Below are 13,636 nucleotides of genomic sequence, written 5' to 3'. Positions count from 1 at the left end.
GGCCAGGTGGGGGCATGAAGGTGGGCTGAGACCCGCCCCTGTGCCCACTGCAGCCTCACGGAGCACAGTTCCTTTCAAGGTGCATGAATTTGTGCACTAGGCCCCTAGTAATAAATAATGAATATAATGATTTATACCATTTATAAGCATTTACTTTGCACTGGGCACTGTGCTGTTTCTCTCTCTCTCTCTCTCTCTCTCTCTCTCTCTCTCTCTCTCTCTCTCTTCTTTCTCTTTCTTGGTACTGTATTATTTATTTTTTCCTTTTTTGTGTCATTTAAACCACACTGCAACAGTGTAATATAGCTAATTCCCACTTACAAATGAGGAAAGAAACTTAGATGAATTCTTCCAAGCTCACACAGTACATGGCATAGCCAGAGTTTGAAACCAGGTCTCTGTCACTTCAAAGTTTAATCTCTTCTGTTTTCACCCTTTACTTTTTCTCAGTTGGCAGCTATTCTGCCTCATGCACTTGATCTGAACAGTGAAAACAATAGACCAGAGGAATGAGGAAAAAATAAAAAACACAAATAAGAGATGGTAGTGACAAATCAGAAAGTAACAAAAAATGCTGGATGTAGTTTTTAAAAGGTATTGTTCTTATTTAAAAAAAAAAAAGAATAAGAATAAGAAAAATGAATAGAGCAGAAGAAACACACCTCCCAATGTAATCCAGTGACATCACACTTCCCATAACGCCCAGTTCTTAAAGCCAGCAGGCTATGGCAAACAGAGCCCCCGCTGCTTCCCCTCATCCACTCGGGGCTTTGACAGCTTCCTCCCCTCAAGCCGTTTATCGTGTTACAGGGAGGGAATACATTCAAGGCCGAGGATGCCCTCTGACATGACATTCTTCCCCATGAAAAAGTTACTAAACAAATAGAAGGAAGTGATTTCTGGGCCTCACATACTGAATCTCTGCCATTTACACTGCTCTGAGCAGGGAGGAGGCTCAAATTGGGTGGGGGCTGGGGATGAACTCATGGGCAAAGGTTTTGCTCCCCTCATATGCCCCTTTTTAGGCGTGCTTTCTGGCTTATGCAGACTTTGGCCTACACACACACACACACACACACACACACACACACACCCTCTGTGATTGGTCCCAGGGGAATCAGATATAAGAGGCCTTAGGGGCCTGCCAGGTCACAGTTCAGAAAATCTTAGGGGAAAGAAGAATAGACAAAGGCGATAGAGGTTCTGGCCTAGATGCAGGAGTCCCCTTAGGGAGGAAAGAGTTTGCTCCATTCACACTTTAACACATGTAAAACATTTACATACATAACTTAGTTATATACCATAACGATGTCAATGTTGCTATTATTATTATCAGTTTGTGTGTTCAGTCATTCCTTCACTATGTAATATTGCTAGGTATGTATAGATCCTCCTATGCTCATCATTGATGCTTTGGGCTTGGCTGCTGGGGTGGGAATTGAGGGGAATGGGTAGTGCTCCCTCTTTTCCTGCTCCTCCCTTGGAACAGAAAGGCAGTCCCCTCCTGCCTGGCTTTGCTGGTCTCCTAGGAGCCTATACCCAAGGCAGAATGACCCCCTGCGTCCTGAACACCCAGCACTGAAGAGACTGAAATGTCCTGTGAGTCCCTTGAGTGTCAGGGCCTTCCTGATGGGGTTTACTGATCTCTCATTGTTCTGAGAGCTGCCCCAAGAATGGGCTGTTTATAACTCTAGGGCACTCACACAGTGCCTGGTTCTCAGTAGACACTCAGGAAATGCTTGAAAAATGAAAATTATATACCTATACACATGACATGTATGTATATATATATACCTGCATATGTATACATATTATTTCTGGCATATTTCTTTCTATATGGTTATTGTAGTAGAATATCTTAGGCTTGCATAGTGTATTGTGGTGTGCCAGTGAGTACTAATAATCCTAATATATAAAAAGCCAGGGGCCGTCATGACTGAAACAACCGGACAGATGACCAAGCAGCAGGCTGCACAGGGTGACCAGGCCGGCAGTGAGGTTAGTGAGGGACGACCAAATGACTGAACAGCAGACTGTGTGGGGCGACCAGGCCAGCAGGGGGGTTAGAGGGACAACCAAATGACTGAACAGCAGGCTGCGTGGGGTGACTAGGCTGGCAGGAAGGGCAGTTGGGGGAGAGAGTGCAGGCTGGGCTGAGGGAACCCTCCCGCCGCCTTCATGAATTTCATGCACCGGGCCTCTAGTAATAATATAACAATACTAAAAATAGCTATCATTCATTGAGTGCTTTATATGCATTATTTCATGAAATTCTCATGACAACCCACTGACATTGATATTATTATCCCAGTTTTACCAAGATGAATCTGTGGCATAGAAAATTTAAATTCCTTGCCTATGATCACATAGCTAGCAGTGGCAGAGCTGGGACATGCAAGCATTGGAGACCAAGTCCAATACTCTTTCCATAACTAATTTGTAGAGTGAGTGATACATAGCCACATAGGAAGTCAGTATTTTCTTTTATGAAGACTTAAATTGGATTTATGTGCTGTTACCAATAAAAGCCAATATAAAACTCTGTGATGGTAAGCAGATTAATGATGAAAATTGGCACATACCTGATACGTGGAGTGGATCAATACTTTTGACTACCAATCTATCCAGTGGAATGGGCTGATCGAGTACCTTACACGAACCACCCTCTTTTATTACTGTTTGCAGCTCAGGAGTAAGTGAAGGACACATTACACCTGTGTCCAAGCCTCCAGCTTTCTGAAATTAAACGGGAAAATAATGCAGTGAAGAGGAAATGAGTATCGGTGCACATCCCTAAACTGATTTTAAGAAACAACTGCTTGAAATCCAGCTTATTACTCTTCCTGGATCTTGAAACGCATTTCCCCAAAGTACATAGTGATTTACATAATAGTGTTTCTGATACCCAAATTTAACTTCCTGAGTAGGTTATGTGTGACATCAACAATTGGGAAACATTTTCATCACCATCACATCAATGGGAAAGCACTTCATTTCCAGTGTCTCTCTCTAGTATTGAGTGAGGTGGATGAGAAAGGGGAGCCTTATTTTGGCCAACTCTGTCCATGGGATCTAATACTAACTCTAAGTGGAGTCCACGCTCTATAATTTGTAGATAATTGAAATTATTTTGAATATATAAGGTGTTGAATTTTTTAAAGGGTGTCAAAGATTGTGATTTGCATGACATATGTTGTTCATTTAATTGCAAAGAGGGATTTAAATCAATATAGGCTGCCATGAGCTCATGTACTCAGATTTGAGTTGTTATTTGATATGAAGGTAGGCTGTGCTTAGTGTCAAGGTTTTTGAAAGCCATAGAGATTTTTCAGAGCTTGACTTGTTCAGACATGGCCATCTGGGAAGCTTACAAGAGAAGGCCACCTAAGTTTCAAAACTGTGATTCTTAATATTCTCAAATATCCATTCCATCCTCAATGACCATTCAACTATTTATAGTTTGATCAATTGGTGTCTATTTTAGTGCTTAAAGATCCTTAAATTATTGAGCTTAACTAACCAACATATCATCTAGAAGTTTAGGTTCTTAAAAGATTTGAGATATCTAGTCTCATGATCTTGTATGTGTGTAAGGCTAGTCCTCAGGTAAAAAAGTGGGTGAGCCCAGCCAGTGTGGCTCAGTGGTTGAGTGTAGACCCATGAACCAAGAGGTTATGGTTTGAAGTGGGTGAATTGGGTACCTCTGATGGCTGACAACTAAGGGCCAGTGTCTGAGTGCCTCAGAGGAAGTCCCCTCATAATATCACTCATGCCATTCAGGGGACAGACTGGGATATGGAAGATTAGATAGAAAGCCTTTTAGACCATGATACTCATGGCTTAATTAGTAACAACAATAATAGGGGCCATAATACTTAAGTAATGGGGGAAATCCCTGTTCTTGGAAGAGATTTAATGGCTTTAACCCCGAGTTGGCTCATTTTGTCTGTGACGCCAGCTATACATTTGACTGGCTTCTGCAGATGTCTGTTTTATATACAGGTAGATACTGAGAGAACAGGACTCCCTCCCACTCGCAGACCCAAAATCACTATTTTCCAGGAAGGATTTGAGCTTTCGATCGATACCACCTCGGCACATGGCAGCAGACAGTTTAGAGAGAACCGCCCCCCCCCCCCTCCCCTGGCAGCGTTCACTGGGGACAATTTGGGTGAGGAAAGGGCCAGTACGGACAAAAGCATTTGGCTTGCATTTGATCAGGCAGGCCAGGAATAGTCCTGTGGCCTCTGGGACTTAACCTAAAACAGTGATAGCGAACCTATGACACGTGTGTCAGAGGTGACACGTGAACTCATTTTTTTGGGTTGATTTTTCTTTGTTAAATGGCATTTAAATATATAAAATAAATATCAAAAATGTAAATCTTTGTTTTACTATGGTTGCAAATATCAAAAAATTTCTATATTTGACACGGCACCAGAGTTAAGTTAGGGTTTTTCAAAATGCTGACACACCGAGCTCAAAAGGTTCACCATTGCTGCCCTAAAAGTATATAGACTAAGTTATGCTAAAAATGTACACATCTTTGACATCCTTAAGAAGTGTAACTTTTTGTTAAGAAGTGTAAGCTTATGTTATTGGTATGTTTCGTTCAGAACTATCTGTCTGAAAACGCCAATATTGTGTAATGTTTCCATTTTTAGAGGGTGAATCCCAATTTGATGTCTGAAAATATTATGTATTTTTAACACAACTTATTTGGAAGTATTTCTGAGCATATTTAGCAGACTTATTAAGAAATAGCAGAATTTACCTTTTTGTTGCGCTTAGTTTTCGTAACTAAGAGGAAATCATCAAAGAGAAACAGATAAACATCTAAGAATCTGGTACTTTCTGGGGAGAGAAAGAAAGTGAAACTGGGGTTGGAAATTGTAAGTAAAAGGATTTCTGTTATTTAAATCAAAGGATTCCTCAGGAAACAAATCCAGCAGGGCTTCCTGGCACAGCAGGCCAGCAGTTCAGGGCATCAGATCTTGTGGGTCAGAAACCTGCAAGGGTACTGAATCGATTTCTTCCTTAAAGCAGAGACGTGGCCTGAGCTCAAGCTCACAGCTTTAAAGACATTGTATTTGTGATGCGTTTCACATGGATCTAAGACAACTTGGATGATGATTGTAATGGCTTCAATGAAGCCTAAGACACATCTATCAGTTCATTAAACTTACAGCATTTTTGCCTCTTGACTCATCTGGGTGGTCATTGGTATGCATTACCCCCAGAAAGGGCATTTTGTCATTGCTATGGATTAAATTGTGCCCCCTTCCCCAATTCATATGTTGAAGTCCTAACTCCCCAGTGTGGCTGTTTGGGGAATAAGGAAGTAATTAAGAAACCGGTTTGGCTCAGTGGATAGAGCGTCGGCCTGCGGACTGAAAGGTCCCAGGTTCGATTCCGGTCAAGGGCATGTACCTGGGTTGCGGGCACATCCCCAGTAGGAGATGTGCAGGAGGCAGCTGATCGATGTTTCTCTCTCATCGATGTTTCTAACTCTCTATCTCTCTCCCTTCCTCTCTGTAAAAAATCAATAATATATATATATATATATATATATATATATATATATATATATATAGAATAAATGAGGGCTTGAGGGTGGAGCACTAATCCAGATGGATTAGTGTGAGGAGAGGAGAGGAGAGGAGAGGAGAGGAGAGGAGAGGAGAGGAGAGGAGAGGAGAGGAGAGGAGAGGAGAGGAGAGGAGAGAGAGCCATGTGTGCACCCTGAGCGGAGGCCACCGGCAAGCTGGCAGAGCCTCACCAGAGAGCGAATGAGGCTGGCAACTCGCCCTTGAACTTTCAGCCTCTAGAACTGTGAGCAATAAATTTCTGTTGCTTAAACCACCCAGGATACGGTATTTTGTTATGGTGGCCGAAGCTGACTTAGGCAATCATCTTACTTTTTTGCAAGATTTACATGTTCAAATTTCTTCACATAGCTTTATATTTACAAACGTTTTTGGTATAACTTTTGATAGTAACTTAAGGCAAGTAGGCTTTCCTACTTTTCTCTAGGAAGGGGCCAGTGGTAGAAGAGAAATCAAATATTAGAATAGGGCATCCCCTTCTCTAACTTTACCACATAGGAGTTAGCAGAAGAAATAGTTAACTTTAAGTGATTTCAGAGGAAAACACAGTCTGTCCAGAGGGGATGTGACAGATACTTAAAGTAAATATTTTTAAAATCAGTAAATATTTTTCATTATTCTGTTTATTTTGTTCATTTATATTATTGTAGAAGTTCTTTTTCACATAGTTTTATCCCTGAAAACTAGGGGGCTAAGATTAAATTAGTAGATAAAATACTTAGGTTTAATTTCTATTTCCTCCACTTCTTTAAGTTTGAAGGAAAGAAAGATTCTTTCCATATTTGCACAGAAAAGAAATTAGACCTTTCATTCAATCTTGAATTGTCCTTGAATATTTTTATAACTTTTTAAAAATATATTTTATTGATTTTTTTACAGAGAGGAAGGGAGAGGGATAGAGAGCTAGAAACATCGATGAGAGAGAAACATTGATCAGCTGCCTCCTGCACACCCCCGACTGGGTATGTGCCCGCAACCAAGGTACATGCCCTTGACTGGAATCGAACCTGGGACCCTTGAGTCCGCAGGCCGACGCTCTATCCACTGAGCCAAACCAGTCAGGGCCTTGAATATTTTTAAAACATTGTATTCCACCACTACTAGAGACTACTTTTTTCAAATCAGCCTATAGCAAAAACTGCTGATTGTCCCTCAAAAAAAACATTTCCTTTCTTTTGTAGTAATGAAATTTCTGAGTTTTTGTGGGTACATATTCCCTGCAAATAAATACTACATCTCCCAGCTTCCCTTGCAGCTAAATATGATCAAATGAGTAAATTCCGACCAATGGAATATGAGTAAAAGTGTGCAACTTGTGAGTCATTCCCTTAAACAGCAGGGCTTTGCTCTCCTGCCCTTTCCCCCTCCCACTGGCTAGCCGCCCTGTGACTCCTCTGGGACCACATGGAAGAAAGCAGTACCCCGGATGGCAGAGCAAAAAGGCAGAAGAAGCCTGGGCCCTAGTCACACCACGGAGGACAGCTGTCACACAGCCGAGTTTTACACGCCAGAGAAGTAAGCTTGTCTTTTTAAGTGATCCTTATCTCTCTCTGTCTCCAATGGCTGAACCCACATCTTAACCAATACAGACATGGCACCAGGAATGAGGCATTAAATAACATTAGACCTTCAGACCTGTTAAATGCTGTTTTCCCCATTCTGTGCCATTCATATATAGATTATATTGATGATTATTGTTAAAATGAAATAGTTTTTTTCTTGCTAATTTTAAGTATTTTATTTTAACGAACTAGCCGCGAGCATCTGCTATGTCCTACAATATATTCTAGGAACTGATGATTATTTTAGCTATTTATTAAATCCCTCGTGTCCCACCAAGTAGTCAACTAATGCTGACGCCCTACCCTGCAGCAATGACTAAGAAGACTCTGCCTCCAAGGAGCTTTAATCCTACCGGAAGCAGACACATAACAAACAGTAAACAAGATTTAAAATAAGATAAATTCAGAAACCGATAGTGCTAACAAGTAGACGTGGTCAGGCAAAAGAGGAGGTTAAGGAGGACGATTGTAAGCATAAAATCAGGCTGTTCACATTTATCGCCAAGCAGTTTGAAGCTAGTACAGCCAGTGAAACACCTTGACCAAGTGATTTCATGAGACGTAACTACTGAGCACTGTGAGTCTGAAATTCTGTTTAGCCAAGTGCTGCACAACCAGATCTGAACCGTCTTTATTTTTTCCCATAGAGTCTGGGCGGGGGTTCTCTTCGCGCTGTTCCAGAACGGAGCCGCGTCACTGCCTTATTCCGAGCCGCAGCAGCTTGAACAGCACGTGTTCTCTGAGTGTCACAGCTGTCAGGCCAGCCTATGTGTCGGCACCTTACTCACTTTTCTATTTAGAAATGCCAGTCTGTGTGGAGCAACACATTTGCCAAGGGTGTTCTGGCATGACTTCCCATGGGAAGTTGGTTATGCTTTAAGTTATAAAAACTTGTACTTTCTGAGAATGAGAAAAAATACTTATTTGGTTAGACTAGAAGAGTTTTTAAAGCTGAAATAAATTTGGAAACAAAATTTATGTGTTAGGTATCATCATTCTTGGTCTAATGCTTTATCCATTCAAAATGATGTCCCATTTCTTCAAACATTAGCACCCCCACCCCCACCACATTGCCATGCCAACTCTGGGTCAGAGTTCCCGTGACTTTAAACTTGATGCTGCCTCCTCTCTGACGCCATCCGAGCCACCCAGCATATGGCTTTAAGCAAGTGTCTGGAGTTAGTGATGTTGATGAGGTTCATCTTCATTTACCACATTTGACTCTACAAGAAACTTTTTCTGAAAAGTTGGATCTTTTAGTAAAGACTCCTTCTTAGGTCAGTCTCCCACACGCACTTCCTTGACAAGCACCCCAAAGCTACGTGCGGATGCGCATCTAACATAGCTTTTCACCAGAGTTGGTCATTGTCATGTTCATCCAACTTCCATGTGGCTTCTCATCCTGCCCACACCTGAACCCTAACACTGCCTCCCTGACCCACTCCCTCTGCCTCCCTCAGTGTGGTCAACCTAAATTTCAGGCACAACACTTGAAAGCATTAACTCATTTCCTCTTCAGCCATTTTGCCAATCATAAAGTCCTCCTATTTTTGCCTTTGAAATATCTCTCACATTTATACTTTTCTATCCAGGCCCATTTCTAACATTTTAGAACGTGCCAGCACATCTCACAGTGTTGGGAAGTTGGTAGATAGAGGGAAGGGGTGAATTAAAACTTCTGATAATTCCAGGTGGAGGCCAATTTTGGAGGGAGAGGCATATATTTGAACACAGAGCTGTATTTTGCTTCATTATTTTGATTTGATTTTGTCACAATATATAAATTTTAAAATTATAAATAACATCAAAGAAAATGTAAACTTGTTATCTTTCCAAAGTGGGAGGGTGATGGTCTAGCAGGGGTGGGGAACCTTATTTTCTGCAAAGGACCATTTGGATATTTATAATTATTTGTGGCCATATAAAATTATCAACTTAAAAATTAGCCTGCTATATTTGGTCAAACATTTAATTAACTCACCCCCCTAATGCCTGGGCAGGGCCAGACCAAATGATTCGCAGGCCTTATATGGCCCAAAGGCCAGACACTCCCCACCCCTGGTAGAGGTTAAGAATGGTTGAGAAACACAGGCTCCGGGTCATCTCGCCTTGCCCTGCCTCAAGGCGGAGCTTCCCGGCTGGTCTCCCTGCTTTGGTCTCCTTCTCTGCACCATTTTGTGCATTGCTTCTGATGACTCTTCAGCACCTTTTTAAGCCTGTCACTTGTCACTGGCAATTTCCTTCTGTTCGGCTCCCAAGCCAGGTGCTGCGATTCTGGAAGCCCACTGGGCTGAGGCAGCCTGGACTCTGCTGTTAACCTCCAGCTGACTTTGAACATGATACAGAACCTCTCTGAGCCTCATACTTCTCACCTATAATTTGGGACTAAGTATAACTTCTCTGCATAACTCACTGGAAGGAGAAAATGAGTGCAAAAGTCCTTTGATGTAAAATGCTGGGCATGTCAACCATCCCTAGCTGGCAGTTGCTAGGTAGGGGTTCTGTTCCAACCAGACATGTAGAGCTAAAATAGAGCAGATTCTCAACAAATGTGTATCGAATACAGAGTTGTGGCCTGGCACTCCCCACCAGATCTCAGGCTACCATAAATAGGCAACCTCACATCTCACACAGGGCTTCTCACACAGTAGGTGCTCCATCAAGATTTTGTGCAGAAACAAATAAATGAATGCATACAAACCCTACTTTGGTCAGGCAGCCCTTTCTGATGAGAATATTTATTGAGCACTGATTCTGTGTCAACCATTTTTAGTGGTTGTGCATCCATTAGCTCATTTACAACAAAGGGGGAGATTGCTGTATTCGGGCCAAGGTTGCACAGGCAGAAAAGGCCGAGCTGGGAAGTGACCTGGCAGTCAGCCTGCAGGGCTCCCTCTCCTAACCACTCCACCAGCGCCTATTCTCCCAGGCGGCCTCGCCTCCAAGCCCTTTCTCCTGCCACGCTCTTCATCTGGGAGGTCCTCCCTCCTGTCCTTCCACTGACCTCCATCTTTCCGTCCCCCACAAGCCCACCTCTACTCCCACGGAGCACATAAAGCCCCTCCCGGGTACCCCAGCCCCACAGCCTCTCTTCTTTTCTGAATTTATCCTGCAGGTCTGCTCGTTACAGGAGAGCTTCCCAACTAGAGGAAAAGGGTTAAACGGAATAATGACCTTATATCCTCCAGTGATGCCCACCCAGCACAACCTGTTACATAACAGGTTCTCCATCAACACTGATGGGATGATTGCCCAGCTCATTGGAGGAGTATAAGGATGATAACAGCTGATGTGGAGTGTTTATGATGTTCCCAACGTTGAGTTAAGCTCTTCATGTGTTTCAATTTAACAACAACCTTATGAAATAGTTATCCCATTTTAGAGGTAGAAAATGAAGGGCGCATAGCTAGTTATGCTGTGAAGTCTTTGATCAAGCTGACACATGTGTGAGTCCATAGCATATTCTCTGACTCACATCTTCCATGGCCTTGGCCATAGGCCAACACAACTCTTTACACTCTTCAATGGGCAACAATTGGACACGTTACATAGTAGCAAAGATGTTGGGTTTTTAAAGAAAACAGCTATTTACCTGCAAGAGTTAATTTTCCCTCATAGAGAAGGTGTCTGTTGGTTGGTGACAGGATGTTTTCTGCCATGTGCTCTTTAAAAATGTGTTTCAGGCACTTGAAAAACAAGAGAGACAATCAAAGAGAGGTTGTTAGTGGTTGGAAGAGAACAGGTTCCGGGAGCTGGGGCAGTGCACTCTGTCTATAAAGTTCAAGACATTTAGAAATGTTGGGAGATGGACACGGGAATGGGAAAGAATGAGCACATCCCTCAGAAGGACCACCCCGGGAATGGCGTGCTGATGCCAGCCTCCCCACATACAAGGCCACGTGGTAAAAAGCTGTAGTTCTTGGTCATAAAACTAGATTCAATACCCCAGTGGACAGCTGGGGACTTTGTAATGACTAGTGTATTTCCAACGGAATGCCAAACATAAGTCTTAATGGATCCTCTTTGTACCTCTGGAATGAAAAACCTTTTATCTCTATCCCAAAGTGGAGGCCACACTATAATCTCCTGAAGATGTCTAAATTTTTGAAAATTGTCAAGCCACTTCACTTTTCCTTCAAGATCCCCTGAAAGACAAGGCACATTCAATATATTTTTACATTCATGTGACATTGCAGCATAAATTTTAACCAAGATGTACAGTAATAATTTAGAGACACTGCTCCTAGAACCAAACCATATCTTAGTTTCATTTAACATGGTGCTTGCAGTTTAAATGTCTTAGAAAAACTCATTAATTTGAAATCAGCCTCTTGCAAAGAGAAATAAAATTTAAACAATTTAATAAAGTAAGTTGAAATGTATTGTGCATTTTTATTTAAATAATACAAGTAAAGTCCCTGGTAGTTTTCTCTTATTCCCTACATCACATAGCCTGTAATTAGAGGAAGAAAAAAAGAGCCAACATATATTTTTGTCCTAACTATAAAACACACATTTGCTTTATGATAAATATAATTATTTTGTTTTGGCAAAAGCTTATTTTTTGAAGGTTTGTATTAATTTCCCAACACTGTATAATAACATTGTTATTGTGGTTTTGAAATTATTTGGGGGAACATGGAGGGAAAATCATAGACCCATAGTAGAATCACACCCTTAGGGGAATCCTTCAGAATTCACCCTCTTTAAGCTCATAGACTTAAAGGAAGGTCACAGCAATCTCTTTCCCAAATAATAAAAATCCATATGTTATTGAGAAATCTGCAGAAAAGATGCTATTATCTTCTTCACAAAGCTATTAAAATGAGTAATAATCTTCAAATTACTTTAAAAGTTTTAAAGTCTATTTTTAATTGAATTTTTGTTTTATCCAGTTGATAAGCTTAATCCTAGTTCCTTGAATCATTTTAGGATTTGAGCAAAAAAAATTAAAAAACTCCCATTGCATGGTCAGTTTTACATTTAAACTTGCAGAAGAAAAAATATGTCATTTCTGTACAGCTGATAATCATAAACTTGAATTGCTCCCTTTTGACACTCCCAGGAAATCTTGGTTTGTGGCCATATATCATGAGCTTCTTTATTTGAATTTAATTATACAGAGCTACCCAAATAAACTTAAGTCATCAAAGGGTTGTTCTGTTCCCACTCCCAAATTTCAGTTCTAAAGATTGCAGTTGGCATTGTTTTTAGACTGGCCCTGGATTTCAGTGACCTACAAATAATGAATGGCAATTTATCCTCCGGAAAGGCCCCCCATGGTGCTTATTCCTACTTGCTTTGTGTTTGGGTTCAGCACAGATATGAAAAACAAAGCCTTCCACCATCTGGGAAGTGGAACTTTTCCTGCCTGAACTCACACGTGAAAGCCTTGGAGACAGCCACGTCCTGGGTAAACTTCTGGTGGAGTTCTCGGAGGGATGGCCAGGATGTGACTGGAACCCATTGTTGTGTGTGTGTTTGATTTCCCAGAGCCATAACCTCAAGTCAACGGAACTACCTTCTAGGGCAGTGATGGTGAACCTTCTGAGCTCGGCGTGTCAGCATTTCGAAAAACCCTGACTTAACTCTGGTGCCGTGTCACATATAGAAATTTTTTGATATTTGTAACCATAGTAAAACAAAGAATTATATTTTTGATATTTATTTTATATATTTAAATGCCATTTAACAATGAAAAATCAACCAAAAAAATGAGTTCGCGTGTCACTTCTGACCCGCGTTTCATAGGTTCACCATCACGGTTCTAGGATGAAACTCAGATCATTCCCAAGAGCCAGAGGGCCTCCAGCCCCTCACGCAGCTTCCACTGAGCTGGGTCACTTATCTCGGGGACTTACGGATTGACTTTTCCACCTTCTCCTTGATGGAGTAGATCATGATTTTCTCAGTGGAGTCTGTGCTCCTTTTCCAGATATTCTTCAGCAGCAAGGGGTACCGGGTCAGCCTGTGCAGGGGGGCCACCAGCAGCTCAGCCAGGTGAAGCCGCCTGCACTGTTCGTTTTGCTCACACCACTGGGGAAGGAAACGCAGACAGAATCAGAGCATCACTTCTCCTATCAAAGCCCCAGAAAGCCTGGGCATGAAACACACTCAGCTATTTCGCTGGGTGACCACGTGACGCAACTGTGAGCTTGCTGGGGACGCTTAGAAGCCACAGACCAGATGTTGCTTTTGAAAATCCTTATTAAAGTGTCTTTAGCAAATTCAGGGTCTGAAATGAGGTTCTTAGATGCGGTTGAGAGGTACTATTGAACATTACTGACTAACATTGTCACTTTCCAATCAAAGCAGAGAGAATCCGTCTCCGGCTGTCTTGCCTTCCCAGTGATGGTGAGGAAGGCAGCGCTCAGCGTCACTGTAACATCACCTCTCCCTCCTCCTCAGTGGGGAACTTGTCAAGATGAAGAGGCACGAGAAAAGTGTGACATTTCGCAAGTTCCCTAG

General features: G+C 42.0%; 1 protein-coding gene across 3 annotated transcripts in view; it reads right to left on the bottom strand.

The window, feature by feature from the left end:
* The window catches only part of PLEKHG7 (pleckstrin homology and RhoGEF domain containing G7), a 60,937-nt gene that overhangs the window by 9,242 nt on the left and 38,059 nt on the right, over positions 1-13,636 (bottom strand). For all 3 annotated transcript variants that reach the window (XM_059683776.1, XM_059683774.1, XM_059683775.1), the window contains 5 exons: positions 13,030-13,204; positions 11,198-11,313; positions 10,761-10,854; positions 4,775-4,854; positions 2,583-2,736 (listed from right to left, as the gene is read on the bottom strand). In XM_059683776.1, coding sequence (XP_059539759.1) covers positions 2,583-2,736; positions 4,775-4,854; positions 10,761-10,854; positions 11,198-11,313; positions 13,030-13,204 — 619 coding nt within the window. The remainder of the gene's footprint in view (positions 1-2,582; positions 2,737-4,774; positions 4,855-10,760; positions 10,855-11,197; positions 11,314-13,029; positions 13,205-13,636) is intronic.

The sequence above is a fragment of the Myotis daubentonii genome, chromosome 2 (assembly GCF_963259705.1).
Source record: "Myotis daubentonii chromosome 2, mMyoDau2.1, whole genome shotgun sequence".
Lineage (NCBI taxonomy): Eukaryota > Metazoa > Chordata > Mammalia > Chiroptera > Vespertilionidae > Myotis > Myotis daubentonii.
The sequence above is the reverse complement of the archived record's forward strand: the minus strand, read 5'-3'. Positions and strand labels throughout refer to the sequence as shown.